Consider the following 26,518-nt stretch of genomic DNA (forward strand, 5'->3'; position numbering starts at 1 on the left):
TATTGATTTCATGAGAATGAAAAACACATCCCTAACAATTAACAAAGGCCATAAAATCAATAAACATCTCTAGAACGTTTAACCACATGGATTCATAATTAAACTAGGAGAAAGATAAAAGTATCTTCGAGAATTTGTCAAAAAGGTTAATTTTATACATTTTGAAAGTATGTTATTACCAAATCTACGGAGGACTGGACCGCGTTATGTATATTATATTTAGTTTCAGTTGATTAAAATTCTATTAGCTGAATGCTCGTAAGGTCATCCAATACCTTAAAATATGATGAATAAATATGTTAGAACATGATCGGACATGGTTAGTAAATGTTGTAGTGAAGCCGTTTATATGTTTCTCTACGGTGAAACCATGAAATATGGTGATATTATGTTGAATCGTTTTAGAATGGCCCATTGGGCTTTAATGTTCTGCATAATCTTTGCGACTACATTACCGCTTTCATGGGCAGGACTTAAACCGATTAGATTCGAAAAATCAAAACCCGATTACTGTAAACCGGTCGGGAAATTTATTTTGGTCAGCATTCCAATTTTGATGCTCCGTTTATGGATCTGTGACTGTGAGATCCATCTTCTTCTTCTTTTTGCCAACAAATGTTTTCTATGATCTCTGTATGTGAACAGAATCTGTAATTTCTTCTCCTCGGATTCAGATCCATTGTAAAGATACAGAGAGATATAGCTAAGCAGGCAAGGATTTGAGTTTCACAGAGAAGCCAAAGATGTATATGGCTTACGGATGGCCGCAGGTGATCCCGCTTCTAGCGGGATCGTGCCCGTCTTCGCAGCGAGCCGTGTACCTTAAGCTCGCAGGTCGGCTATTGCTGGTTGTTTCTTCGTCACATTTGGAGCTTTGGGGATCTTCTCAGGTGCTTGCTTAATCATCTCTGCATTTCGTCACTCTAATTCTTAATTAGGGTCTAGAGTTGGTTAACTGATAGCTATTTGTTTGATTTTTGTCTTTCCGGGATAGCAACGAGTGAGGCTGGGAAAGTATATGAGAGATGAGAAGTCGGTGCGAGAAGAAGGGGAGAATTTGCAAGCTGTGTGGAGTCCAGACTCCAAACTGATTGCTGTTCTTGTATGTTCTTACTGTCACTCTTTTCATTGGCTAATTTATGCTACTCGTTTTGTCTATCAATCCCCATTCAGCTGAGAGAATTTTTTGATTTGGGGTACAGAGTTTAGTTCTTGAATCTTCTCCAGATTGTTCTTATGTGCAAGGATGAGAAACATAAATTGTTTTCAGTTGAAAGCTTGATGATATCAGAAATTCTTAAACCTCTTTTACTTCATAAGTTTCTTGTTTGCATCGTTTAACTAACTAATAGGCCTGAAACTTGGCACTTACCTTTTTTGTGATCCGCACCTGTGAAGAGAACTGTTTGTCTCTTTTTATGTCTTTTTCACGTTTTTTGTTTTGTTTTGCAGACATCATCATTCTTCCTCCATATATATAAAATAAAATTTACGGATAAACAAATTAAACCCGGTGAGAGACAACCCTCGGAGTTGTGTTTTGCAACCATATCTCTTTTGCTAAGTGAGCAGGTCCCTTTTGCTGGGAAGGACTTGTCTGTGTAAGTGCTTTTTCAGTACGTGTCTCTGCCGTGCCCAACATTTACCGTATGAGTCGACACAATAATAATGTTTTGTGACTAGAAATGTAAGGCCAATTCTTCACTCTGTGTAGGAGTAATTTTGTGACGGACAGCAAAACTATGCTTTTGGGACTCTCTGATGGATGTTTATATAGTATATCCTGGAAAGGAGAGGTAAAGTAAATCTGCTTCATCTGCATTGTTCGTTCTTGAGTTCTATGAGCAGGATTCCTGATTTCTAGATTTTTGTTTGTCTTTGTAGTTCGGTGGAGCTTTCAGTATTGGCTTCCATCCTTCTGATTGCAACAATGATAGACTCTTGTCCTACACTCTTGGTAATGGGCTAGTTTCTGGAGTAGCTTCAGCAACACTTGCATATGATGATGAATTCTCCACAAAATCGGCTATCATTCAGCTGGAACTCTGCACTCATTCGAAATTATTGTTTGTGTTAAATTCTGATGGGCAGCTAGTAGTATGCTCTGTGAATAAGAAAGGTTTAAAGTACACTGAGAGCATTAAAGCTGAGAAGAAGTTGGGTGGTGATGTTGTTTGTGCATCAGTGGCTTCAGAGCAACAAATTCTTGCTGTGGGTACAAGAAAAGGGATGGTGGAATTATATGATCTGTCACAATCAATCTCTCTCTTACGAACAGTTTCTTTGCATGACTGGGGGTACGTAATTTGTTACTACGAGAAACAGCTGTTGTGGTATATTCTATACTGTGTTAAAGGTTTATTTTTAAATTATACTGTTGTAATGACTATATCATCATACTATAACTGGAAGTTTAGAAGCCTTCAGTTGTTGTCATACATAAGCAAGAATCCAGAAATACGAAATGGTTTATTCCAGTACAACTATGCTGGTCTTTTCAAGATTTTCAATTTTACTTACTGTGTCATATTTTGGATACATGGTTGATAACACTATTTGAAACTTGCAGTTATTCAGCGGAGTACACTGGGCCTGTCAGTAACATTGCATGGACGCCTGATAATTCTGCATTTGCAGTTGGGTGGAAGTTGAGAGGACTTGCAGTTTGGTCGGTTTCTGGATGTAGATTGATGTCAACTGTCCGTCAAATTGGACTGAGTTCTACATCTTCCCCTAAAATTAATCCAAAACAAGACTGTAAATATGAACCACTGATGAATGGTACTTCAGCCATCCAGTGGGATGAATATGGATATAGACTATTTGCTACAGAGGAGGCATCATGTGATAGAATTCTTGCATTTTCCTTTGGAAAATGTTGCTTAAATATAGGAGTTTCAGGAAAAACTTATGTTCGTCAGGTAATGTATGGTGATGATAGACTACTCATGGTTCAGGCGGAGGACACTGACGAGCTTAAGCTTTTACATCTAAAACTTCCAGTTGAGTATCAACCTATCTGTAATGTCCTTTTGCTCATTCATCGTATTATGTTTGAAATAAATTTCATATATATCTTTTCTTGGTCCAGGTTTCTTATATTACCCAAAATTGGCCTGTTCAACACGTGGCAGCTAGCGAGGATGGGAAAGACTTGGCGGTTGCTGGTTTACATGGCCTGACTTTGTATAATGTTATGTATAAGAGGTGGAGGGTATTTGGAGATGTCAGTCAAGAACAACAGATTCATTGCAAGGGTTTGCTATGGCTGGGAAAGAAGATTGTCGTAATCTGTAACTACATCGAAGCTTCTGAGACGTAAGGCCTGATCTATATTATTAGTTTCTAATCATGGTTCACTAGCTATACTTATTATCGTTTACAAAGAGGAGAAAGTGCCATTTGGTAGAAATGTGTTCGCGACTTCCAGACATTTTTCCATAATATTAGTTTCTGGCTGTTTAGTCTTTGAAATGTTGTTCCATTTCACGTGTATGTTTGTTAATTATTGCAGATATGAACTGCTTTTCTATCCAAAATATCACCTTGATCAGAGCTCTTTACTTTGTCGTAAAGTTCTGCTTGGCAAACCAATGGTGATGGATGTTTACCAGGATTATATACTCGTATCTTATCTCCCGTTTATCATCCACGTCTATCATGCGAAGATATATGGTGAATTGACACCTTCAAGCAAAGCAGATCTACAGGTAATTAGCTATTTTGGTTCATTTTTTCAATGCATCATTTCCATTGAAATATACCTTTTTTTTTTTTAACTTCCAAATGTGAGCGCTTGAGTTGCTTTTCATGCACCTTAAAGTGATTAAATGACAAACAGCTTTCCACAGTAAGAGAGTTGTCCATCATGACTGCAAAGAGCCATCCAGCAGCAATGCGATTTGTTCCTGACCAGCATCCTAGAGAATCCGAGTTGGATAATGGCAATTTTTCTTCTGACTTGCCAAATAGGGAACCCTCAAGGTAATCATCAATAGAGTAGAACATCCTTTCTGTTTATGCTGTCATGCTAAATTCCTTGTGGTTTCCAATTTCCATAGATGTCTTATACTGAGAGGAAATGGGGAGCTTTCACTTCTTGATTTGGTTGATGGACGAGAGAGGGAACTTACAGACTCAGTTGAACTATTTTGGGTGACATGTGGGCAATCGGAGGAGAAGACAAATCTTGTCGAGGAAGTATCTTGGCTAGATTATGGGCACCGAGGAATGCAGGTAGTCCTTCTGCTTCAGAGCTGCTTGTTATGTCCACTTTTCTAGTCTTTTTTCTTCTTCTTTTTTTCCTCTTTCTAGGATTCCCCTGCCCCCAAGTATCAGTAGCTCTCCATTTGATTCCTTTCTTTCGTACTTTCCTGATTTGTTTATTGCTAAAATTCTATATTACAGGTTTGGTATCCTTCTCTAGGGGAAGACCCTTTTATGCAAGAGGATTTCCTGCAGGTATGCATGCTAGTAGAGTCCATTTTTCACCACCATTGGTAGCTTCTTTTTGTTCTGACTTTTATTGTCTGTGACATCATTGTTTGATGACATTTACATTCAAAATACACCCCCCCCCCCTCTTATAAATTCTACTTTTTCATTGATCTATCAACTCAAATGCAATTATATTCCATCCTTCAGTTGGATCCAGAGTTGGAATTTGATCGCGAGGTTTATCCCCTGGGACTTTTACCAAACGTGGGTGTCGTTGTTGGAGTTTCTCAGAGGATGTCATTTTCGGCAAGCGCAGAGTTTCCATGTTTTGAGCCTACACCCCAGGCTCAGACAATACTACATTGCCTGCTCCGCCACCTCCTTCAGGTATTGTTGGTCCTGGCCTCTCTTTTCTCAAGTTAGAATGATATCTTCTCTCTTCCTATATTCATTTTCTGCTTCACGGATATTTACTTTCTCAGAATCTTAGTCTTTTTTATCATATTGTGGACAGAGAGACAAAAATGAAGAGGCGTTACTGTTAGCACAATTATCAGCAGAGAAACCTCACTTCTCGCATTGTCTGGAGTGGCTTCTTTTTACTGTTTTTGATGCAGAGATTTCTAGGTATCTAATGCCTAGCAATCTTTATAAAGTATCTCCTTTCTATGTAATTTTTACCTAACCTTCTCGTCTTGCTTACATAATTTGATTTTTTAACTAAACTTGTGGCATATGACAAATTTTAGGCCAAATCCAAACAGGAACCAGATTTCAGGACCTGTACATCTTAAAAAGCTATCTCTTTTGAGAAAAGCCTGTGATTTAATAAAAAATTTCCCGGAGTACTATGATGTGGTAGTGAATGTAGCCAGAAAAACCGATGCTCGTCACTGGGCTGATTTATTTTCCGCTGCTGGGATATCAACAACGTATGTTTCACTGTATCTGTGTCTGGCCTATGTTTTCTCGTTTGTTTCTTATAACGCTTATATAACTAGGATGGCAAACTTCGCTGATCTTGTCTACTCTTTTTGTTAACCAAATAGTTTTCTATGCTATGAAACTTGATATTCTCTTTTGGGTTCTAGGTTGTTTGAAGACTGCTTCCAGCGAAGATGGTATCGAACCGCAGCGTGCTATATACTTGTAAGACTCAGAAATCCTAAACCCTCGAGTATGTTTAGTGAAATAATGGTGTATCAACAAAATGCATTCTTCTGTTTATTACTAGACAGTTAGCTATGTCAGTCTTCATTTAATTAAAATTTCTTTGGGACAAAAAAGCGCATAGAGTCACTATTATAAAACTCTGTAGAAATCTGTTAGACTATGTTTCAAAACGTACACTAAGTATATAAATGGTGCAGGTGATTGCCAAACTGGAAGGTGTTGCTGTCAGTCAGTACTGTGCATTACGGCTATTGCAGGTAATTTTGGCTTTTGCATGTTAAATTTATATCTTTTGACTCTTTTCTTGTCAATTTGTTTCTTTCTGCTCTTAAGAAAGTTTATTTGTAAATTTGCAGGCGACACTTGATGAGTCCCTCTATGATCTTGCTGGAGAGCTGGTATGTACTCCATGTTCGTGTTGTTTGTTTTAAAACGGTCAATGAAAACGTGAATCCTGAGTAATGATGTTTCTCTATGACCATTATGCTGTAAGGTGAGGTTCTTACTAAGATCTGGAAGAGACATTGAGCAGGCGCCAACAGAAACAGATTCATTATCACCTAAGCTTCTCGGGTTTCTTATTTTTGGTTCCAGCCACAAGAAATCATCACTCGATAAGAGGTGGAAACTAAAAACTCTGATTCTGGTTTTATTTATTTATTTACTAGTGTCGTACAGTTGCCTTCTGATATAATTTATTTGACTCTGATGCAGCTCCTCGTTCAAAGAGCAAAGTCCTCATGTTGCTTCTGTAAAGAGCATACTTGAAAGTCATGCCAGTTACTTGATGTCTGGTAAAGAACTTTCAAAGCTTGTTGCATTTGTCAAAGGCACCCAGTTTGATATTGTGGTACGTAGACACTCTGACCTGTAACCGTTTTATGCTTGGAAATAGAGTATATTCACTAACAATACCAAAATTCCAGGATTTTCTTCAACGAGAAAGATATGGTTGTGCGCAGCTGCAGAATTTCGCTGCAGGACTTGAGCTGATTGGAGAAAAGGTAAGAATCAACTCCGATGTAATCTCTTTGATGTTCAAAACACTTTTTTTCTTCTTCTAATTCTACTGCTTGAAACAATATGAAAACCGAACACATAGATCCCTATGGCATCGTAGAAGTCTCTTCATATTTTGAGCAGCTTTATCTTACCTCAAATTCTACAATTCAATGTACTCAGCTGCAAATGAGTGAGCTACAGAACCGGTTAGATGCGGAGTTTCTATTGGCTCAGATGTGTTCTGTCAAGTTTAAAGAATGGATAGTTGTTCTTGCCACTCTATTACAACGGTCCGAGGTAATTCTTTTTATAGATATCCACCGTTATCACTGACTATAAAGCATCGCATTGACATAGCCTGATAGTTTCTTTAATTGTGAGAACGCAGGTTCTTTATGATATATTCCGGTATGATCTACGGTTGTGGAAAGCATATAGCATGACATTACAGGTAACACTCGTTTCCATAAGTAACAATCACTCCCCCCCATCTCACCATTTGTAGTAGGTCTCCTCCTTAAAACTTGTTTCGTTGTTTCAGTCTCACTTGGGTTTCGCTCAGTACCATGACTTACTTCAGATTTTAGAGGATAAACTCTCAGCGAACGCAGGAGAAGAAAGCAATAGAGGTTCCATCTCTTGATATGTTTCTGTCTCTTTCTGAAGCTTTTTCACATTAAAATTTTCTGCCTGAGTTGTCACTTTTCGTGTAGATAAACATAATTTCAGAAGAAAATAAGAAAATACATCCCCACACCACACATGTACTTTTACTATTTTATTTTAGTTATTTTGGTTATCGTAGAAAAACAAAAAAAAACTTGAATCATGTCATATTAAGTAATCCATTGTTGCAGCCTAGAAATTGAAAATCAAAAGTTGCTGCAATTTTGTGGAATGCGTGTATATAACTATATAAATTCCATCTTCCAACATATAAAGACAACGTACGGTTACATGTATTATTTTAATTTACTATTCAATACTATAACATCTTCTTCCTATTAAAAAAATTGAAACAAGAGTATATGAATGCTGCTAAAGAGACTAGATGTAATTTTCTGGTGGATGTTATTGCAAATTGAGAGATTAATTAAAAGTTTCTATATTGTTTTCCGAGAAAGACACAGATTTGTATTAAAATAAACTGAAAAGTAAGATAAGCATAACTGCATAAGTGTTTCCCGTGACCTATAGAGTAAGTATGGAGGCGTGAGAGAAGTGGGTCGGCAGAAGTGGAATGATGAGTGGAGAGTAGAAGTGGGACAACCCCAAAGTTCACGAGAGAGCCTACTTTGCAAACCCAGAAAAACCAACAATAATAAAGAATAATTAGACAATACAATATTAAAGGATAATCTAATCTAATATTATTGTATTTGTAAGCTTCTCTTTTAACTTAACATGGCCTGACACATTCTCAATCCTGTATATGTATATGCACAATTGGTGATGATCTTGTAGGGTATGCACCAATATTTGCATAGTCCATGACACTAAACAATAAAATTTCACTTACGAATCTAATTGCCGTAAGTAGTGAACTACCGAGGAGTATAAACCTATATAAGATGGTATGTTAAATCTAGTAGCCACGTCGAAAGAGACAAGAGTGATGTATGTACTCTAATCTCATAAGTCACAAGTCATAAGTAGACAAATCACCCATTCTTGTATTATCCGTTTTAGAAAAAGAAACATAAAAACCCGTGAGTCTGAAAACAAACGAAAGAAAGAAATTGACGTTGTTCACCTCACATTCTCTCATAGTATAAACAAATTATTGTGATTGTTAGTTAAACTTATATGTTTGGCAAGATACATGCAACAAAACATTTAAAGATGATATTGTGATTGAACCTGATGATCGTTTTATGCTTTTCTACTAGGAATTCGATTTTAGAGTGTGAAGATACAGCCTTATACACATAATTCATTCAGGCTAGAGACCAGAACAAGTTACTTAGTTTCCTCTTCCTAGTCAGTACTCAAATTTCTCATCTTTACGTTTAAGAGAATTATGGTCATAAGCTTCATAGTAACGACAAGCCTCTGTTTGTTGCTAGTATCATCGACCACAATAAGGATATGTCCCTGTTTAGTGTTTGCTACTATTTCAGCATTTACTGAACTTGCCGCTAAATCTACCAATCAGTTGATACCACTAAGTGATAAAATCATTGCTGAACTTGTAAGATCAGCAATCACTCAGACAAAAACGTTCGTATCTTTCTCCATTATCTCTCCGCTTATAAATACTTATTCTCTCCACTCCTATCCTCATCAAGAAAACCATTTAGCTTCCTCCACATTCACAAAAGGCTCACAACTCACAGGCAACTCTCTCTCTCTCTCTCTCTTTAACAAATACACACATGTATGTATATAAACCATCATTTTGCTATGCCATTATGCATCATTGTAACATAGAACTCTCTTTTTCCTTCACCAAAAAGTTGTTCAGCAAACCATTGACACAAAACCAATTGATTAGCTCCCATTCTCAAAAATCAATACTTTTCAACAGTTACTAACCTTTCACATGCACTCATTTACCAAACGATGAAAAAAACACACAGCCTTTTATATTCACAATTTCAACTAAACTTAAAGTAACTAATTGGGTACAACTTCTTTTTCCTATTCTAACTCTCTTTCTTTCTTACTTTTCAGATACAAAACCATGAAGAACATACTCGCTTGCATAGTTACCATCATAGCCCTCTCGAACCTCGTTACATCTTCTCGAGGAAGAAGGGCATCGCAGTCATTTGAAACGTTCGAGTACACAGCTATTACTTGCAGATCCCACAGCACCTCCATAACAGAGTTCGGTGGCGTCGGAGACGGCAAGACGCTTAACACAAAGGCGTTCCAGAGCGCCGTCGATCACCTCAGCCAATACTCATCAGACGGCGGAGCTCAGCTCTTTGTCCCCGCCGGAAAATGGCTCACCGGAAGTTTCAACCTCACAAGCCATTTCACTCTGTTTCTTCACAAAGACGCTATTCTTCTCGCTGCTCAAGACTTGAACGAATACCCAATTCTAAAAGCTTTGCCTTCGTACGGAAGAGGACGTGACGCCGCCGGTGGAAGATTCGCTAGTCTCATCTTCGGAACTAATCTCTCCGACGTAATTATCACCGGTAAAGTTTCATCCTTTTCTTTCTTTTATTGCTAATTCGAAAAACTGAGAGAAAACAACTGAAGCCGTTGGATGTTATTTGACAGGGAACAATGGTACGATCGACGGTCAAGGATCGTTTTGGTGGCAAAAATTCCACGGTGGCAAACTAAAATACACTCGACCGTACCTGATTGAGTTAATGTTCTCAGATACGATTCAGATCTCTAATCTAACGTTCCTTGATTCTCCATCTTGGAACATCCACCCGGTTTACAGTAGGTATAATTATATCCTGTACCACACTCTCATCTAATACCATGCACCCTCACCACAACAGCCGCACGATAATTTTATATTCAGATGATTTAATAAAATATCCTACGTGGCAGCAATATCATCGTCAAAGGCGTTACGATCATCGCTCCGGTGAAATCTCCGAACACCGACGGCATCAATCCAGGTTCTTCCTCGTCTCCGATCAAATCCTTCAATTTTTTTTTCTCTAATTCTGAATTTAACTGACTCCGTGATTTCAGATTCATGCACGAACACGAGGATCGAAGACTGTTACATAATCTCCGGCGACGATTGCATCGCCGTGAAAAGCGGATGGGACGAGTACGGGATCTCGTTCGGGATGCCGACGAAGCATCTCGTGATCCGTAGATTGACTTGTATTTCGCCTTACAGCGCCGCGATCGCCCTCGGAAGCGAGATGTCTGGCGGAATTGAGGACGTGAGAGCGGAAGAGATCACCGCGTACCAAACAGAGTCCGGCGTACGGATCAAAACCGCCGTGGGAAGAGGAGCTTTCGTGAAGAACGTATACGTAAAAGGGATGAGTCTCCACACGATGAAGTGGGTATTTTGGATGACGGGGAATTACAAAGCTCACGCCGATTCTCATTACGATCCCCACGCTCTACCGGAGATAACCGGAATCAATTACAGAGACATCGTTGCTGAGAATGTTTCGATGGCCGGGAGGTTAGAAGGAATCTCCGGGGATCCTTTCACTGGGATTTGTATCTCGAACGCTACGATTTCTATGGCGGCTAAGCATAAGAAAGCGATTTGGATGTGTAGTGATGTTGAAGGTGTTACGAGTGGTGTTGATCCTAAGCCTTGTGATTTGCTTGATGGACAAGAATCGGAGAAGAAGAAGAGGATGTCCGACGGTGGATGTGATTTCCCGACTGATGTCTTGGAGATTGATAATGTTGAGCTTAAGACTTGTAATTATCAGATGAGTTAGCTACTTAAGCTGTAATCTTTTTTTTAACCTAATTTCAGATTTACTATACTTCTCCTCTATATATGATGACACCGAGAAGCTGAAACTAGATTAGATTACTTGTTCAAAAAGAAACATAATAGCTTTCTTACACTAAGCTCTAGCTGTAGGTATAAGCGTAAGAAAACAGGACAATTTTGTAGCTTGAGGTGCAAGCTACAGACCAAAGAACATGCTTCATTTGATTATTAGATATATGCTTAATTGGAAGTGAAAAGAAAAATATTTAAATGAATATTTACATGTTGTTTATGCCATTCGATATAAACAAAAGAAAATGGAGATTTTAATTATATATGTGAGATTCATGCATGAGGGAGTTCACTCAACAAACATGCACAAATGGTTTCACGTCCTTTTAAAGTTATACTAAACAAGTTACGAACTTTTTTTGATAGTTCATCTAGCTCATGATCTAATTTCTCGATCTCTTCTTTCCCTTCCCCATTAGATTCCTCGGCCGACTCTTGAACAAGAACATCATCACCATCTTGAACTGTACGACAAATCTTCTTCGTCACTTTGGCAGCAACACGTTCCAATTCTTTGATTACCGTTGTTGTTCCATCAGAGGAGACTAAATCTTTTATTTTGACGTTTACAATAGTCTGCAAATTCAAGAAATCTTTTTCCCACAATGACTGCTTCGAGATATTTATCGGGGAAACATCTTTGTCTGAATTCGACAAAACTGTTACGAACACACTGCAAATATAAGCCGTAAGAACATTAGCCGCGTAAAACGCCTTCATTAAAACCTTTGCTTTCTTAAAGTTCTTGACTTTGTAAAAGTTTAATGATTCAACATATCTCCCAAGAACTGTGCGATATTTCAGGATTTCTGCCGTAATATCTTTCCTCCAACTATCAAGTGTAGAACAAATCTTAGTGCATTGTTCTTCCTCAAATTTCATTTCTAGTTTATGCCAAAGGACCTTAAAGCATAAAATACAATGGTCGATGCAACCAAGCAAGGAGCTTATAGCGTTACAAAGATCCATAAATTTAATGGTTATATCCATGTAAACATCAGAGCAATCAGTCACATCATGAAGCTTGAGATCAGTGATGAGGATGTTTATGTCATTATGTGTATCATAGAGTAATTCCATCGCAATAATCATCCAAGGTAAGGTGAGAATCTCATCTTTGTTTTCAGGTATGAGTTTCTTCATTCTCTCGGTTAATGATGACTCAAAGTTGTTCCATAATGAAGATGAAAAATTTGAGCTCTTTGGAAACAACATCCTGAAATATTTATTTTGCCGGAAGAAACATTGCGATGTTGTTCTTTCTGAGCTCATCTTGAAAAGATTATGAGAAAAAAAAAATCATCAGAATTTTGATTTGTATAAACTGTTGTGTATAATATATATGAGCATTCATGTCAAAGAAAACTCAAAATCACAATTCAATGAACAAGAACTATACCTTCCTAAGTTTACTCTGTATATCAAAAACTCAAAACAATTAATTTCTTCTCTTCCGTATATCAAGAAATGAAAAACTAGTTTTTATAAGTTTAAAAATGAAAGATTTATATATATATAGTATTTTATGATGTGTTAATAAATATTAAAAAGAGATACTTTTTAATGGTAAATCTTCATTGTTATTTTATCATTAATTTAGTCATTATTATATGCATATATAGTTCGGGAAGAAAATCACTAATTGAAAATAAAAAAGATATTTTTTTATGAAATAGAACAGATAATTCAGAATTTGACCTAAAATATATAATTCAAACTAGATACTATTTTTTTTTAAAAGTTCTAGAGATAAGGTATATTACTTATGAAACAAGGATAATATCTCTATACTTGATAAAAGGTTAAAGCTAACACAACATTTATAAGAAAAAAGGAAATCATAATTAATTAATAAATTAAATGATTATCTTTATATTTCAGTGATTTCCAAGTGCCAAGATCTTTATGTTTAGTATTAAACAAAAATCAGAGGAAAAACTAATCAAAAAAACTTTATTATTAGATTTTGACATATTTTAAAAATTTATTTGTAATTTAATCCAATGATAGTACTAGAAGTTTTTAGTATTTCTCGATTCCAAAATCTATTTTAATTTACTTTCTATTGTAACTTTTGATCAAAACAATAAGCAAACAAATCTAGTATACTTTTGATATATGAACATAGATAGTTAGATATACTTTCAATACGTATTCTGTTTATTAAGTCATGTACTATAATTTGTTCTAGAGATATAGCTAGACACAGTCTATTTGAGTATAATCATATGTAGAACCAATTTTAAATTCGGAGCAATGGTGAATGAGGGGACATCAACTTTGGTGACCTAACATGTTCATCGTAGATCATTGAAGAGAAACTCAACTTGAGATTCTTTTGAAAATTCTTACGTCTCTTGTTCTCCTTTTTGTTGTTGCAAATGCATTTACATTTCTTGTAGGCTTCATCTCCAACCACAAAGTCTTTGATTCGCTCAAGTCCAGTTTGGAGTGTGTCTTCGTCCATATTAGCAAAGCAGACGCGGAACCAACCTGGCTCAGAGCAGTGAAACGATGAGCCAGGAGAGACATTAATCTTGACCTTGTCGATAATCACTAGCCAAAGAGCCATTTCGGACTCAAAAGTTTGATCTCTAAGCATCGGTCTTAAATCCATCAAGACGAATAAACCGGCGTTACTTCTCAAGCAAGAAATTCCTATCTCTTTAAGCCCTCCCGTGAATATACGGTGTCTCTTCGCTACTCTTTTCGAAACTTCAACAAGAAAGTTATCGACAAATCTCTGGTCGGACAACATAGCAGCTAGAAAACTTTGTGTCTGCGACGAGACAAGTCCAAAACTCGACATCTTCCTTGCGCAGGACACAACAGCATCGTTGTAAGAGTAAACCACTCCAACCCGGAAACCGGGCAGACCCATGTCCTTTGAGAGACTGTAAACAATATGAATCAGGTCTCGGTTAACATGATCCATCTCTTGGATGATCTCTGCGACACTGATGAACCCCGGCTCAGTAAAAACCGTGGCTGCGTAGATTTCGTCGCAGACTAAATGAATTTGCTTGTCGTTGATGAAGTTGACAATGGTTTCAAGAGTTTCTCGATGGACAGTTGTTCCAAGAGGGTTTGATGGGTTGGCAAGAATCAAGCCTTTGATAGGGATACCAGTTTCTTGGGCTGTAAGGTACGTTGAATCTAGGGCTTGTTTTGTAATCTGGAAATTGTTCGAGCTGTTACACTCCACAGGTACTATTCTAATTCCAGTTCTCCACCTTAAGTCTCTGTCGAATCTGAAATTTATAAATAAATCCATTAATTAGTACTAAAAGAGTAAGTCAACCAAGTGTTGATTAGTGGTTTGACTTGTAAGAGTCAACGGACGATATGTCCATATTATATAGTTGCAACTTGTGTGTATGGGGTTTGCTTAACAAAATATTGAATCAATCAAACTGAGGTATAGTTCAAAAAAAAAACTTTCCGAAACCCAATGATCAAAAAGAGATATTTTTTTGTTGTTGTTTTGACCAAGCAAATAATTGTATGTATCATGTATGTATAGGTAATTATAAATTAACTAGCACTTAATTAATGCCCTTTTTGATTACTTTTAATTTTAATGTGGTATCAAAAGTCACTAATTCTATTTTTAAACATCAAAACAAAAACTAAATATAATGTGTGTAAGTAAATACATACGCGGCATAATAAGGAGTAGGGACGAGAAAAGCATCGCCGGGATCAGCAAGACAGAACATGAGCGTCTCATTTGCTCCGGTGGCTCCTCCGCTCATCACCACCCTCTCCGCCTCAAACCTCGCCCTTCCGCCTCTCGCTCTCTCCATAAACGCCGCAATCACCTTTATATTTTCCACCCCATGCAAATAAACATTATTTGAGTAAACAAATCATTAGTTCTACACATCTCAAATTCCCAAGACTATAAATAATATTGATCAAATCATAATCTTCCATACATGTAAGGTTATGATCGATCACTACAAAACCGGAGTACGTGAATGAGTATATTTACCGCTTCGATTCTTTAAAAAAAACAAAAAATTGATACTCTTTAATATTATAAGTATATTCCTTATATAACAAAAGAATACAAATTTGTAAAATTAATACCTGTGTAAATAGTTTGAGACCATGATAATCTTGAAAAACAGCGATGTCGGAGAAAGAGTCAATTCCCTCCGCCGTGCAGATAGATGCATGTGGATTTTCCTTTATCCAATCTTTGATCAAATCTGAACAAAGCTGAAAAAGAAAAAACTTATAATTAGAAGATGAAGAAAAAGTAACGTCTAGGGTGATATTGTAAGAAGACGAACTTGATTCTCGGCGAGACCCATTTGAATAACACCTTGTGGATTATGAGTTGGATGGTAAGGATTCTTGTCGTAAGCTTTCCAGCCGTCGAAGTAGGGTGATGCTTCTCCGTGTTTGTCACCAAAGGCTAATTTGGATAGGAGACTCGCATTCTGATGATGAGACATTAATTTATATATTCGATTGAGAGTAGCTAGTTTGAACAATGTATGTGTTTGTTTTTGTGAAAGTTTATATATGGATAGAGGTTGCTTGAGATGTAAACGAATGGGAGCATTTGAGGGTTATTTATAGTGAGATCTTGAGGTGCCTATGAAAGAAACTTGTGTCCATTATATGGAAACTTAATTGAATTTTTCTGTTATACTTTATTTTCGTGGGGACAAGTTATATGCTTCCATTAAAGTCAAGCCTAGAGCCAAAATGTTTTTCGTCTTTTTCTTTGGCCACAACATATGTTTTTTCTTGAAAGGAAACTGACAAACTGTTATCTATAATCAATAAGTGAACAAACAATTAATTTTCTATAACTGAAATTAATTAATCTAGTTTGGATAAAATCCTATTTTATTTAAAAGATGATAAATCAGTTTGTGCACCAGTAGCATTTTGTAGGTTTTTTCTATCAGAGACATTAGGACAAAAAACGTTACAAACTTACACATGCATATATATGGTACATTTAATTTATTTATAGTAGTTTTAGTCACGATCCTATGAAAAACATTAAACATTATTGTAAGACAAAATACACTTGTATTTATTTCCCTTAAAAGAATGTTTTGGAGTACACCAGACTAATTTTATGTTATAAGTACCCCAGACTTTGGTATCACGGTAATAACTAATAACATTAAAAAGACTATTGTATTCCATTGATTAGATCAACGAAGGAGTTTTAGAGACAAAAGATAATAGCCAACTTAAAGGTCGTCGAGATTAACAAGTTACAAGTTCAAGTCTTACGAACTCTATTATTAGACCCACGTTGATCGATATATTGATTCGGGGAAAAAATGTTTAGCGTGACTTGGTGTTTTACCTTTTAATAAAAAAAACTTTTAAATTTGAGGCTCGACATAACATTAATAAAATGCTTTCAGTTCATAATTTCTTGTAAATTTACCTTTGAACATTAAGATGTTACAGTCGTATTCAAGAAGCGTAAGTTAACTAAATTATTTTCCAGATTATAAAACCATGTTATACTTGGTCAAATTATATATATTGAAGCTTTTAAATTACTTTACGTGTCGACCGCAACGAGACCCATTGTCTAATCACGTGCAACTAATATGTCAAATTTTAATTTCTTCCATTTTAATTTAGTTTAAGAGTATACTTTTGTAATGGGTTGGTTGTTGGTGTTTAGTTCTAGCAAGAGTTCTTCAAGGTCATTCATTATGTTTATAATAACCCATAATTACAAATTATTAACATGTGAAACCAAATTTGAATGTGTATATTGACCAGCAAGTCCATTAAAGGAATTGGAGGATCAAAGATCTCTTTGGACGGCTTTATAGATTTATGACATTTATAGTAAAACTTCTATCTTAATTGTTTTCCTTACATTGAATTGGTCGGACCATAAAAAAAAAAGTCTAAAACTAGATGGACACGTTGTATTTTAAGTTGAGTATTACTCGTTTTCTTAGAGTGTATTTGTAGCGATAAGGAATACGTATATGCAGCAAGAATACGTATACGCACGTGTATGTAACAAAAAGAATACTGTAATTATAATAAACCGTTCCATATTCATGTTAATTGTAATTACGCCAACTCTTTTAATTTATCCTTTCTTTTAGTTTTTGCTAAGAATTTTTTTATTCTTCTTCGTTAGTTCGTATATGCACTTTTGGCTTTTGGCATGCATTAAACTGTGACGTACGACCAACAGATTCTGCACATATGAGTGAGTGAGTGACCAACGTTCGGAAGTCCGAAGTCGGATCGGAACCATAGCTAGTGGTTCAGCTTCAAATGTTGTAAAATTTTGAGTAAATGCATGTGATATATTATAGTATATGTAATGTATTTCTTTGTCAAGATGGTTTTAAGTTTATAACATATACAGTCATTTTTATAATGACGCATAACATTATAAAATCTCTATGGCGCTTGAATATTACAAGCTTGAGTTGGTTACTTGGCAGTTCTGTTTATCGATCCTCATGCTCAAGGGATGTATTTCAATAAATAATAAATTTATTTGATTGTAAGATATGTATGGCACTATATTATATATGTCTAAAAACTAATTCTCTTGCAATTTACCTAGTTTCTATTAATGATATAAAAAACTAAGAAAGCTAGGTGGATGGTTGTTTGCATATTATTAACATAAGCTTAACAAATTTGTTTACGGCCTGTCGGCATCAATATTAATTTTAGACTCTAGTTTGCGTTATCGGTAACATATAAGAAAATTCAAAAAATGCAGCTGTGGAAAAGGTTAACAATCGAATCAATACTCTTAGCTGTTTTTTTCTTCTTCCATGGAGTATCTTATAAATTTATATTTGCCGAGTAACATTTTCTTTTATTAGTGTTCCGAATCTTGGTTTTGTGTGAGAAGTACGTAGACAGCTCCAAATTTCGAAATACTTACAAAACTATTTATATAAACAAAAGAAAAACAAATAAAAATATGGATATACTTATACATGTTGTTATGCAGGAGAAAACATGCATAACTCCTTTATTCATATTAACAACAGCAGTTCCTATCGAACCTTTTAGGAAATTAAAAGGATACAAGTAAGAGTTGAAAAGAGAATCTGTCTTCTTAATTTCAATATGCACATATAAGATTTTTAGCAGGTGAAAGTTTTTTTTTTCATAATAATTCAACGTAGAAAAAAAAAAGTATAGATATTCCTCTCTGACCATGGATTTTGATTTGTTATTGTCATGTTGTAATTAATAGTCTTGGGAGAATAGTTGTAAGTTATTACATTCTTGACAAATATTAGCATAACAATTCTTTCTTTGGGTTCAAAAACAAACTTTAGTGCGAAAGATCTTGCGGTCGTGAGTCGTGACCCCTAGGCTCAGCTTAGGGGAGTTATAATGATTAAGTCAACAATTTATCAAATATCTTAAGATTATCTTAATATTTGTTTGTTTTTAGTGGTAATAATAAAGTTTAAACAAAAGTAGTCAACTCGTTGAACAAATAATGGGGAAGCTTTGACTTTCTCTCGTCAGTTTGTCTGAAAAAGAAACGCGAGTCAAAGTCTCTGCTTAGTCAGCTCCATGTGCGAGTGACGAACCATTCAATCCGGGGCATGTGTCTCTCCAAATCTCAATGGAGCTCAAAGTACATGATTGTTTTGAGGCCCATAAGTAAAATGGGCTTGTTTAAATATAATGCGTTGAGAATTTTACAACTTTCACAAATTAAAACTGCGCTAAAACAAGACGACAACGGATCTATTTTTTCCGATTAATAAAACTTACCAATAACCAAACATAAAATAGGCCGAGCGATTGTGTAATTGTATAAAACCGCAGAATATCAAGACAAGACTGAAACCATTTTACTAATCTATAGGTTACTGAATCTAAGAAGCCATTATCCCAAGCCAAAGACATCGAAAGGTGAAGAAGCTTTTTCTGTCGGAGAAGCAACAGAGTAACCTTGCATAAATTTCCTCAGCTTAACTAACTCATCAGAACCTGAGAGACGCTCCATCAGAATCTCCATGGTGATCTGATTTGGTTCACAGGACTGTTCTACCATCTCATCCATCAGTTTAAGCAATGTCTCCGCTTGGTTCTTCTCTTTAAGACAATTGAACAAGGCATTGTATGTTTCAACATTAGGTCTCACCATTTTCATCTTCATTTCCTCTTTCAGCGTCAGAGCTTGTTCGACATTCCCCAGATTAGAAAATGCGTTTATGAGAATGTTGTATATCACAGTGTTCGGATTGACCTTTGACCGCATACCCATTTCCTTGAAGAGCTTCACTGCTTCGTTTAGTTCTCCGACTGAGCAATAAGCGTCGATTACCGCTCCATATGTCACAACAGTCGGGTCTAACCCATCTTCTCTCATCTCCTCCATCATTCTCTGAACACTCTCGAAGTCCTTGAGTTTGCCGAAAAACGAGATCAGAGTGTTGTAAGTGATGGAATCGGGTTTCATCCCTTCTTTTTCCATATCTCTTAGCATTTCATAGACTTTCTCTGTATTATTCTTATCACAAAACAGCCCAATAAGCATGTTGTAAGCCAATAAGTCAAGCGAAAACCCTCTCTCTTTCAGTTTCTCCACCACCCTAATGACGTCATGTTCTCGTCTAACTTGGCACAATCCAGAGATCAAAGCATAATAGATCTTTGCATCAGGGGAACAACCAGCTTCCAGCATTTTTTCATACCAATGCATTGCCTTTTCTATGTTGTTGACGTAGCAACAAGCATGGATCAGTGTCATATAAGTAATCACATTCCCTTTCACGCCTTCCTTTTCCATGTCCATTAAGAAAAGAACCGCCATGTTCAAGCCATGGTGCCTGCACATTCCACCAACGATTGTATTAAGAGTAACCACATTCGGTTTAATCCCTTCCTCCTTCATCTTAGAAACAACTTCTTTGGCAGTCTCAAGCTTTCCAGCTCTGCAATACCCATCAATCAAGCAATTGTAAGTAACTGTATTGGGCGCACAATTCTCTTCCACCTTCATCCTTACCAACAACTCCTCTGCTTCTTTCAACCTTCCCATCTTGCAGAGCCCGTCAATGAGAGTATTAAAGTGAATCGAATCAGCTTTAATCATATTTCCATCGTCAGTTCTCTTTCCACACATTTGTTCAAAAACTTCGAGTGCTTCATCGATCCTCCTTGATTTGCACAACGTGTTAATAAGAACCCCTAAAGTTACAACATCAGGACGAATACCCATCTCATCCATCTTCAAGACTAAAGCATTCATTCTACCAATGTTCATATTCCTTCCCAAGCATGACAAGAGCGTATTGAAGGGAGGAGCTTCAAGTGGGGCATTGTTTTCCATCAGGTCGCTCAAAATATCCCACGCTGCATTGGTGCGACCATTTTTGCATAGACTAGTAATAAACCGAGTCAACCAAACAGAGTTTGGGGAGACACCATGAGAGCTAAATCTTGAAATCAACCCAATAATATTTTCTTCTGTGAGAAGCTTTCCCTTCCAAACCTCGTGCAATACAATATCCGCTGTGATTCTATTAGGAGGAAAAACTGAATCTTTCTGAAACATTTCGTCGAGCACCTTGAAGGCATCATCCACAAGTCCATTTCTTAACAAGACTTCGATTACAACATTACGAACTTGCGTGTTTTTCATATTCGAATCGAGTCTCTCGTAAACAAGAACCGACTGATTCACCATACCCATACGCCCAAACCATCGGATCAGAAGCTTAGTGGCAACAACAGTAAACGGGATGTTCTTCTCTATGGCAATCTCGTAGAGCTGGAGAAGTTTATCCTGCGAGTCAGGTTCGCTACCAGCGAATTCAATAACCGATTGTAACGTCAAGGAGAGAGACTCTTCACGGCGTTTTAGAGACTGAGATGTCGCATCCAGGTACTCGAAGAACGAGATTGCTAGAGAGTACGATCCTAGCCGCCGCGTGATTTGAGGGAATACTAAAGGAGAAACAGAAGAAGAAGATACGAGAAGTGAACTTAGTGACTCGCTCGACGCCCAATCATGTTGCGGGAGTCTTTGAAGATTCTCCAAAAATTTGGCTACTACAGATTCCTGGCTCTCCGATTTGATTGCCGGCCGTGGTTCAATATTGTCAGAGAATCGGCGGAGGAATCTGATATGGTTGAGCAGAATATAAGAGTTCCGGCGCCGGGAAATTGAAAGCATTATACTCATAGTCAAGGTTTGAAAATGACGGCCACCGGGAAAAGTGAGACGACGAACTCTGTTCGGGGGATTGAAGTGTCACTCAACGACAAGAAGTTTAGGGCCATTTCCAATAATGGGCTTTAACTCTTATTTGGCCCAGAAACCTTTTAAAATATTACATAATAGGGACAAGCCTTTATTTTTCTTATAAAACTGGCTTTGGGGACAAATCCCCTTTATTATTCTCAAAAGCTATCGCGTTTGCTTTCTTAATCAACCTGAACCCGTGAAATAGCTCCTACGGATTACACCAATTTTAGAGCTATGATTTTATTTCTTCAACCATAACCGCCTACTCAAAAGGAAGAACTTAGAGAATTGCTGCAGAAGATGGTGAATCTGAATGCTCCATCTTCTCAGCTGATGCTGCTGCAGCAGAAGCAGCCTTGTCTAAGCCCAGCTTCTGTAACTCGCTTAAGAATCCGTCAAGCTCGCTTGAGGAGATCTTGTAAGGGCAGTGAGAAGGATCTGGAAACAAGCGTTCAGATACTTCTTCCTTATACTCCAAAAGCGCTTTGTTTATCGCTTCTCCTACTTGAGCGTATTGTTTGCAAAACTTTGGAGTAACCTGAAATGGAAAGTGTATAGGGATGCAACACAGCGGAAACAGTTAGATAATGAATAGTAAAAGCAGGAACAAGCATGATAGTTTACAATGATAGATGACTGGTTCAGGATTTGACCTTAGCATGATGTGGATGCTGCATCATTCCCAAAAGATCATGGTAGACTAAAACCTGCATTCACAAGAAAATTATGGCATACTTGATCAGAATAGTAGATAACTCACGCAAAACCGAAAAAGCCTAGTTTTGGTCGATAAGATAATCTAAAGAATGAGTGTCAAAACGAACCTGTCCACTGCAGAAGGGGCCGGCTCCTATACCAATGGTGGGAATATGAAGAGCAGAGGTTGCAGCAGCAGCCACGGGAGGCGGAACACATTCCAAAACAACGGAAAAACATCCAGCTTCTTGTAAAGCCATGGCAGTTTCAACAACCTAATCCCACAAAATAAGAGACAAAATCTTTTCATCACACCTTAAAAACCAACCTTACTAAAGATTCAAAACACATGCATGAACCCATAGAGTTTCAGACCTTAACAGCACTAGCTATGCTTTTGCCTTGTGGCCTGAAACCGCCAAGAACACTAATAGCTTGAGGAGTCAAGCCAACATGTCCCATAACCGCAATTCCTGATTCCACAATGGATTTTGCAGCAGTGATCCTTGAAGGTGATCCTCCTTCCAGTTTAATAGCATCCATTCCTCCTTCCTTGAGCACTCTAACTGCAGTATCAACCGCCTGAGCATCATTCAAACAACCAAAATCAATGTCTCGGTCGAACAGTTCAACTGGCAAATCAGTGATTTTCAAAGGTTGTCTAAACTGAATGATTTTAGCCTCCAAGAAGCTTAATTTGAAACAAAGCATCCAGATTTAGAGGTTAATCGATAAAGTATTCACCTGATTGCTGCTAGATTCATAAGTACCAAATGGCAAATCGCCGACAAGAAGTGGCCTTCTGGCCCCACGACAGACAGCGCGAAAGTGAACGAGCATCTCGTCCAAGGAGATAGGAAGGGTGGTGTCATAGCCATGGACAACCATGGCAGCTGAGTCTCCGACGAGACAAACATCAATTCCGGCTTTATCGACGTGAACGGCGGAAGGGTAATCGTAGGCGGTGACAACAGTTATCGGCTCACCTTTCCGATGTTTCTGTCTCAATTGCGTCAAAGTCACTCTCTGATTCGGGTTTTGCGGTTTCGGTCCTCCGTAAACCGTGTCCTCCGGTACGTTGCTCATAAACCGGACGGTGGTGATGGCCCTCGAAGCACGAGAGCAACTTCTGAGGACAGTGACGAGGGAAGAAGCCATTGTTAATTTGTCGCTGATGAAAGCGATCCCGATATTAAAGTTTTAATTTTTATTTTATTTTTTTTTGTCATTAAAGTTTTAAATTTGAATATACTTTTTTTCTTCTTCTACTATTTTCTTTACATAAAATTTTCTTTTATCTTTAAAAAAAAGGAAACTTGAATAAAAACGATGTTGGTGACTCCGATTCCAAAGTTGACTGCCTTCCTACTCTCTCTATCTACTACTCCGTTAAAATCGTCTCTTTCATTTCCTGGTGTTATCAATTTCTACCGTCGCCGGAGATCTTATCGTGTGTTCACCTCCATGGCTGAAGCAGGTTCGGTTTACGTCGACGTAGCTGGGGATTCGAGGTCGGAGCATGCCACAGGGAAGTGGTTTTCGGTGCCGGAGCTCCGGTTGCGTGATCATCGATTCGTAGTCCCTCTTGATTATTCACTTGATTCCAAAACGTCTCCCAAAATCACCGTCTTCGCTCGAGAAATCGTTGCGGGTAACTTCAAAATCAGAGGCTTTTCGATAAGAACTCTTTCTATGATGTGATTATGAAGCTGAATCAATCTCAAATCGAATCTGTCTCAATCGAATTTAATTTTAATATTTACAGTCGGGAAAGAGGAGCAAGCAATGCCGTATTTATTGTATTTACAAGGTGGTCCAGGATTTGAAGGTCCAAGGCCTAGTGAAGCTGGTGGATGGATTCAAAGAGCTTGTGAAGAGTTTCGTGTTATCTTACTCGATCAAGTATGATACTTTATATAGTTAATGCTTTTCTCTGGACACTTTTCTTACTCTTCGTGTTGCTCTAATTTGTGTTTGGTTCCTACAGAGAGGAACAGGCTTGTCAACCCCTTTAACATCTTCCTCAATGCTTCAATTCAAATCAGCTCAGGATTTAGCTGATTATTTGGTTCACTTTCGAGCTGATAATATAGTTAAGGATGCTGAGTTTATTAGAGTTCGCCTTGTTCCTAATGCCGATCCTTGGACCATTTTGGGTCAGGTAATTTTTTGTCTCTGTATTGTCTATTAGTCGCTCTACTTCAGTTCTTGTCATTTGATTTCTTGTTTATCTTTTTTTTCTGCAGAGTTTTGGTGGCTTCTGTGCACTTACATATTTGAGCTTTGCGCCAGAAGGACTAAAACAAGTGCTAATAACTGGAGGAATCCCTCCAATTGGCAAAGCATGCACCGCAGATGATGTGTATGAAGCCGGTTTTGAACAGGTTGCTCGCCAAAACGAAAAATACTACAAGAGATTCCCTGAAGACATTGAGATTGTTCGCGAAATCGTAAAGTACTTGACTGAATCTGAAGGCGGTGGGGTGAGGGATTACAACATTTTCCGAATTCTCTGACCAGTTTAGTCTAGTTCCTTACTTTTCTATGTTTTTTTTTGTCTTTAGGTACCTTTACCATCAGGAGGCATTCTCACTCCTAAGGGTCTTCAAACTCTTGGTCTTTCTGGTTTAGGATCAAGTACTGGTTTTGAGCGCCTGCACTATATGTAAGAGTTTAGCTTGCTTATTTTTTATCAATCACCTCACCAGTTCTGTGGTAAATCTCACCGTCTTGATTGATTGTAGGTTGGAGAGAGTATGGGATCCTATTTTAGTTACCGGAGCTCCAAAACGTATTAGTCAGTTCTTCTTAAACGCTGTAAGAGATCCACAAACATTTTGTTGCTCCGAGTATCTGTTCAAAGATGGAATCGTTAGTCTGAGATGTTTTATCGTTCCTGCAGTTTGATAATTGGCATTCTTTTGATACAAATCCACTATACGCTCTTCTCCATGAAGCCATATACTGTGAGGTAAAGTCTCTTCAAATTCCTCATCTTCTTTCCTATTTCATACATTTGCTTCTCTACTCGTTTTCCTATATTCTTAATTGGAAACTTTTTTCAGGGTGCTTCATCAAGATGGTCTGCTCATAGATTACGGGAAAAAACTGAGTTCAAATTTGATGCAGTGAAGGCAGTCAAAGAAAGTCAGCCTGTACTCCTCACGGGAGAGGTACACGTTTCAAGTATTTCTAATTATATGACTAATTACTCATAGCTTGGATGATTGGTTCACATTGGTTAACTAAACTAGAATTTTGGATTTATATAGATGATATTTCCATGGTTGTTTGATGAGATTCATGCCTTGAAGCCATTCAAAGCTGCCGCTGATCTATTGGCCAAGAAAGAGGACTGGCCTCCATTATATGATGTCGCTACATTGAAAACTAACAAGGTCTGTTTTCTGAATCTTCATCTGTTATTCTTTTAATCTTTTCTGATGGATCAAACAATATGTACTCTATTTTCACATGTCTCTTTCTGGTAGGTGCCTGTTGCTGCAGCGATATACTATGAAGATATGTATGTAAACTTCAAGCTAGTGACGGAAACAGCTTCTCAGATTTCGGGCATCAGACTTTGGATAACAAATGAGTTTATGCATTCTGGTCTTCGTGATGCTGGAAGACAAGTTCTTGATCATTTGTTGGGAATGATCAATGGGAAAAAGCCACTCTTTTGATTCCTTGTAATATTAAATGCATTTGTGACTTGTGGTATTCTCTTTGTAGCCTCTTTGAGAACTAAGTGAGTAAAAGAAAGAGAATGAATAAAGAAAGTCGTGTTTCAAAGACAAGATCAAAGAAGAAGTTAAAAGTATCAAAACCGTTTGATCTGTAACTCGAGTGCCATGGTTGGGGCAGTAGTGCTCTCATGAAAGAAGACATCAGAGCCATATGGTTGAGGAAGCAAGAAGGTGTGATCAAGAATGATCGTACGTTAAAATACTCCCACTCTCATGGGGTTAATGCTCTCTTAAGATCATTATATAACCGGTCAGTTACGGTTTGAGGTCTCAAGGAGTTGTATTTGGAGGAGAGAAGAAGTCCTCATATGCTTCTGGACTCACAGTACACGTAGAACATTGGGGGTCAGCCCAAGTCTGCAAAATCCCATAAACTCATATTGAAAACCCTACAAAAGTAAAGCTTAGAACATAAACGAAATTGGAAAAAAAGGAAGATTTACCTTGTCCCATAAAAAGGTAAATTTTAATTTGTTTTGGAAATTATGATTCTCTTGTAATAACCAAAGCTATTAGCTTTCGGGGTTGGCTTGGAAATATTAATCTTGACTAAGTGTGGCTTATCATTGTAGATTGTACATGATGAGCTAGTGTAATCGAATGGGTGGAGGATAAGTATCGGATCTACACTTTGCTAAGGAGCTCAGTTCCTACATTAATATTTTTGCCTGGACTCCAAGGATTTGGGAAGACAACTGTCTGCTCTAAAGCAGCAGCAGCAGCAGGTTTGCTTTCTCAAAATACAATAGAGACTTTTTGATGGGA

General features: G+C 37.4%; 7 protein-coding genes across 8 annotated transcripts; 3 read left to right on the forward strand and 4 right to left on the reverse strand.

Annotated features, from left to right (window-relative positions):
* Positions 1-551: 551 nt before the first annotated feature.
* LOC17885273 (RAB6A-GEF complex partner protein 1) lies at positions 552-7,388 on the forward strand. 2 transcript variants are annotated; one of them, XM_023782437.1, is made up of 23 exons: positions 552-890; positions 995-1,102; positions 1,453-1,601; positions 1,715-1,796; positions 1,885-2,297; positions 2,570-3,002; positions 3,092-3,318; positions 3,515-3,710; positions 3,842-3,984; positions 4,062-4,236; positions 4,408-4,461; positions 4,645-4,824; positions 4,952-5,064; positions 5,202-5,369; positions 5,529-5,586; positions 5,808-5,867; positions 5,967-6,008; positions 6,104-6,231; positions 6,325-6,460; positions 6,537-6,614; positions 6,793-6,909; positions 7,001-7,063; positions 7,154-7,388. In XM_023782437.1, the coding sequence occupies exons 1-23, from the start codon at positions 744-746 to the stop codon at positions 7,253-7,255; spliced, it is 3,372 nt and encodes a 1,123-aa protein (XP_023638205.1). In that variant the 5' UTR covers positions 552-743; the 3' UTR covers positions 7,256-7,388. The 2 variants fall into 2 exon arrangements, with proteins under 2 accessions (XP_023638205.1, XP_023638204.1); XM_023782436.1 differs by having other exon boundaries at positions 553-890; positions 5,187-5,369.
* Positions 7,389-8,884: 1,496 nt separating this feature from the next.
* On the forward strand, positions 8,885-11,055 carry LOC17885571 (probable polygalacturonase). The gene is made up of 5 exons (XM_006290973.2): positions 8,885-8,948; positions 9,286-9,758; positions 9,844-10,018; positions 10,129-10,199; positions 10,276-11,055. Exons 2-5 carry the CDS (start codon positions 9,296-9,298, stop codon positions 10,992-10,994), a joined length of 1,428 nt encoding a protein of 475 aa, XP_006291035.1. The 5' UTR covers positions 8,885-8,948; positions 9,286-9,295; the 3' UTR covers positions 10,995-11,055.
* Positions 11,056-11,297: 242 nt separating this feature from the next.
* LOC17887095 (protein BPS1, chloroplastic) lies at positions 11,298-12,521 on the reverse strand. The gene is made up of 2 exons (XM_023783040.1): positions 12,465-12,521; positions 11,298-12,337 (listed from the first exon to the last, which is right to left on the reverse strand). The coding sequence occupies exon 2, from the start codon at positions 12,335-12,337 to the stop codon at positions 11,339-11,341; it is 999 nt and encodes a 332-aa protein (XP_023638808.1). The 5' UTR covers positions 12,465-12,521; the 3' UTR covers positions 11,298-11,338.
* Positions 12,522-13,307: 786 nt separating this feature from the next.
* On the reverse strand, positions 13,308-15,528 carry LOC17886694 (1-aminocyclopropane-1-carboxylate synthase-like protein 1). Its single transcript, XM_006292537.2, has 4 exons — positions 15,364-15,528; positions 15,158-15,289; positions 14,726-14,886; positions 13,308-14,316 (listed from the first exon to the last, which is right to left on the reverse strand). Exons 1-4 carry the CDS (start codon positions 15,526-15,528, stop codon positions 13,308-13,310), a joined length of 1,467 nt encoding a protein of 488 aa, XP_006292599.2.
* Positions 15,529-18,784: 3,256 nt separating this feature from the next.
* LOC17887030 (pentatricopeptide repeat-containing protein At3g61520, mitochondrial) lies at positions 18,785-21,278 on the reverse strand. The gene has a single exon (XM_006292354.2). It carries the CDS (start codon positions 21,243-21,245, stop codon positions 18,942-18,944), a length of 2,304 nt encoding a protein of 767 aa, XP_006292416.1. The 5' UTR covers positions 21,246-21,278; the 3' UTR covers positions 18,785-18,941.
* A 64-nt stretch (positions 21,279-21,342) lies between these two features.
* Positions 21,343-23,207, reverse strand: LOC17885563 (3-methyl-2-oxobutanoate hydroxymethyltransferase 2, mitochondrial). Its single transcript, XM_023782810.1, has 5 exons — positions 22,749-23,207; positions 22,380-22,586; positions 22,133-22,279; positions 21,962-22,015; positions 21,343-21,846 (listed from the first exon to the last, which is right to left on the reverse strand). The coding sequence occupies exons 1-5, from the start codon at positions 23,160-23,162 to the stop codon at positions 21,589-21,591; spliced, it is 1,080 nt and encodes a 359-aa protein (XP_023638578.1). The 5' UTR covers positions 23,163-23,207; the 3' UTR covers positions 21,343-21,588.
* Positions 23,208-23,318: 111 nt separating this feature from the next.
* LOC17884851 (proline iminopeptidase) lies at positions 23,319-25,804 on the forward strand. Its single transcript, XM_006293070.2, has 10 exons — positions 23,319-23,655; positions 23,770-23,906; positions 23,992-24,165; positions 24,251-24,487; positions 24,569-24,669; positions 24,749-24,821; positions 24,907-24,975; positions 25,070-25,177; positions 25,277-25,402; positions 25,496-25,804. Exons 1-10 carry the CDS (start codon positions 23,334-23,336, stop codon positions 25,688-25,690), a joined length of 1,542 nt encoding a protein of 513 aa, XP_006293132.1. The 5' UTR covers positions 23,319-23,333; the 3' UTR covers positions 25,691-25,804.
* The last annotated feature ends 714 nt before the right edge of the window (positions 25,805-26,518 follow it).

This window comes from Capsella rubella, unplaced genomic scaffold (assembly GCF_000375325.1).
Source record: "Capsella rubella cultivar Monte Gargano unplaced genomic scaffold, Caprub1_0 scaffold_5, whole genome shotgun sequence".
In the NCBI taxonomy this organism is placed as follows: Eukaryota; Viridiplantae; Streptophyta; class Magnoliopsida; order Brassicales; family Brassicaceae; genus Capsella; species Capsella rubella.

Bases quoted from the DNA above. Each gene is read 5' to 3' on its own strand.
- LOC17885563 (XM_023782810.1), bottom strand. From the start codon at position 23,162: ATGGCTTCTTCCCTCGTCACTGTCCTCAGAAGTTGCTCTCGTGCTTCG. The intron at 22,280-22,379 runs GTCTGAAACTCT...TTGTGGGATTAG, and splicing joins GCATAGCTAGTGCTGTTAAG to GTTGTTGAAACTGCCATGGC. The intron at 22,016-22,132 runs GTTCGTTTTGAC...TTGTGAATGCAG, and splicing joins GCCCCTTCTGCAGTGGACAG to GTTTTAGTCTACCATGATCT.
- LOC17885273 (XM_023782436.1), top strand. From the start codon at position 744: ATGTATATGGCTTACGGATGGCCGCAGGTGATCCCGCTTCTAGCGGGA. The intron at 1,602-1,714 runs GTAAGTGCTTTT...CACTCTGTGTAG, and splicing joins GCTGGGAAGGACTTGTCTGT to GAGTAATTTTGTGACGGACA. The intron at 4,825-4,951 runs GTATTGTTGGTC...TATTGTGGACAG, and splicing joins TGCTCCGCCACCTCCTTCAG to AGAGACAAAAATGAAGAGGC.
- LOC17885571 (XM_006290973.2), top strand. From the start codon at position 9,296: ATGAAGAACATACTCGCTTGCATAGTTACCATCATAGCCCTCTCGAAC. The intron at 9,759-9,843 runs GTAAAGTTTCAT...GTTATTTGACAG, and splicing joins CTCCGACGTAATTATCACCG to GGAACAATGGTACGATCGAC. The intron at 10,019-10,128 runs GTATAATTATAT...CCTACGTGGCAG, and splicing joins ATCCACCCGGTTTACAGTAG to CAATATCATCGTCAAAGGCG.
- LOC17887030 (XM_006292354.2), bottom strand. From the start codon at position 21,245: ATGAGTATAATGCTTTCAATTTCCCGGCGCCGGAACTCTTATATTCTG.
- LOC17886694 (XM_006292537.2), bottom strand. From the start codon at position 15,528: ATGTCTCATCATCAGAATGCGAGTCTCCTATCCAAATTAGCCTTTGGT. The intron at 15,290-15,363 runs GTTCGTCTTCTT...TTTCTTTTTCAG, and splicing joins TGGGTCTCGCCGAGAATCAA to CTTTGTTCAGATTTGATCAA. The intron at 14,317-14,725 runs GTATGTATTTAC...TATAAATTTCAG, and splicing joins CCTACTCCTTATTATGCCGC to ATTCGACAGAGACTTAAGGT.
- LOC17884851 (XM_006293070.2), top strand. From the start codon at position 23,334: ATGTTGGTGACTCCGATTCCAAAGTTGACTGCCTTCCTACTCTCTCTA. The intron at 24,488-24,568 runs GTGAGGGATTAC...TTTTGTCTTTAG, and splicing joins CTGAATCTGAAGGCGGTGGG to GTACCTTTACCATCAGGAGG. The intron at 25,403-25,495 runs GTCTGTTTTCTG...TCTTTCTGGTAG, and splicing joins CTACATTGAAAACTAACAAG to GTGCCTGTTGCTGCAGCGAT.
- LOC17887095 (XM_023783040.1), bottom strand. From the start codon at position 12,337: ATGAGCTCAGAAAGAACAACATCGCAATGTTTCTTCCGGCAAAATAAA.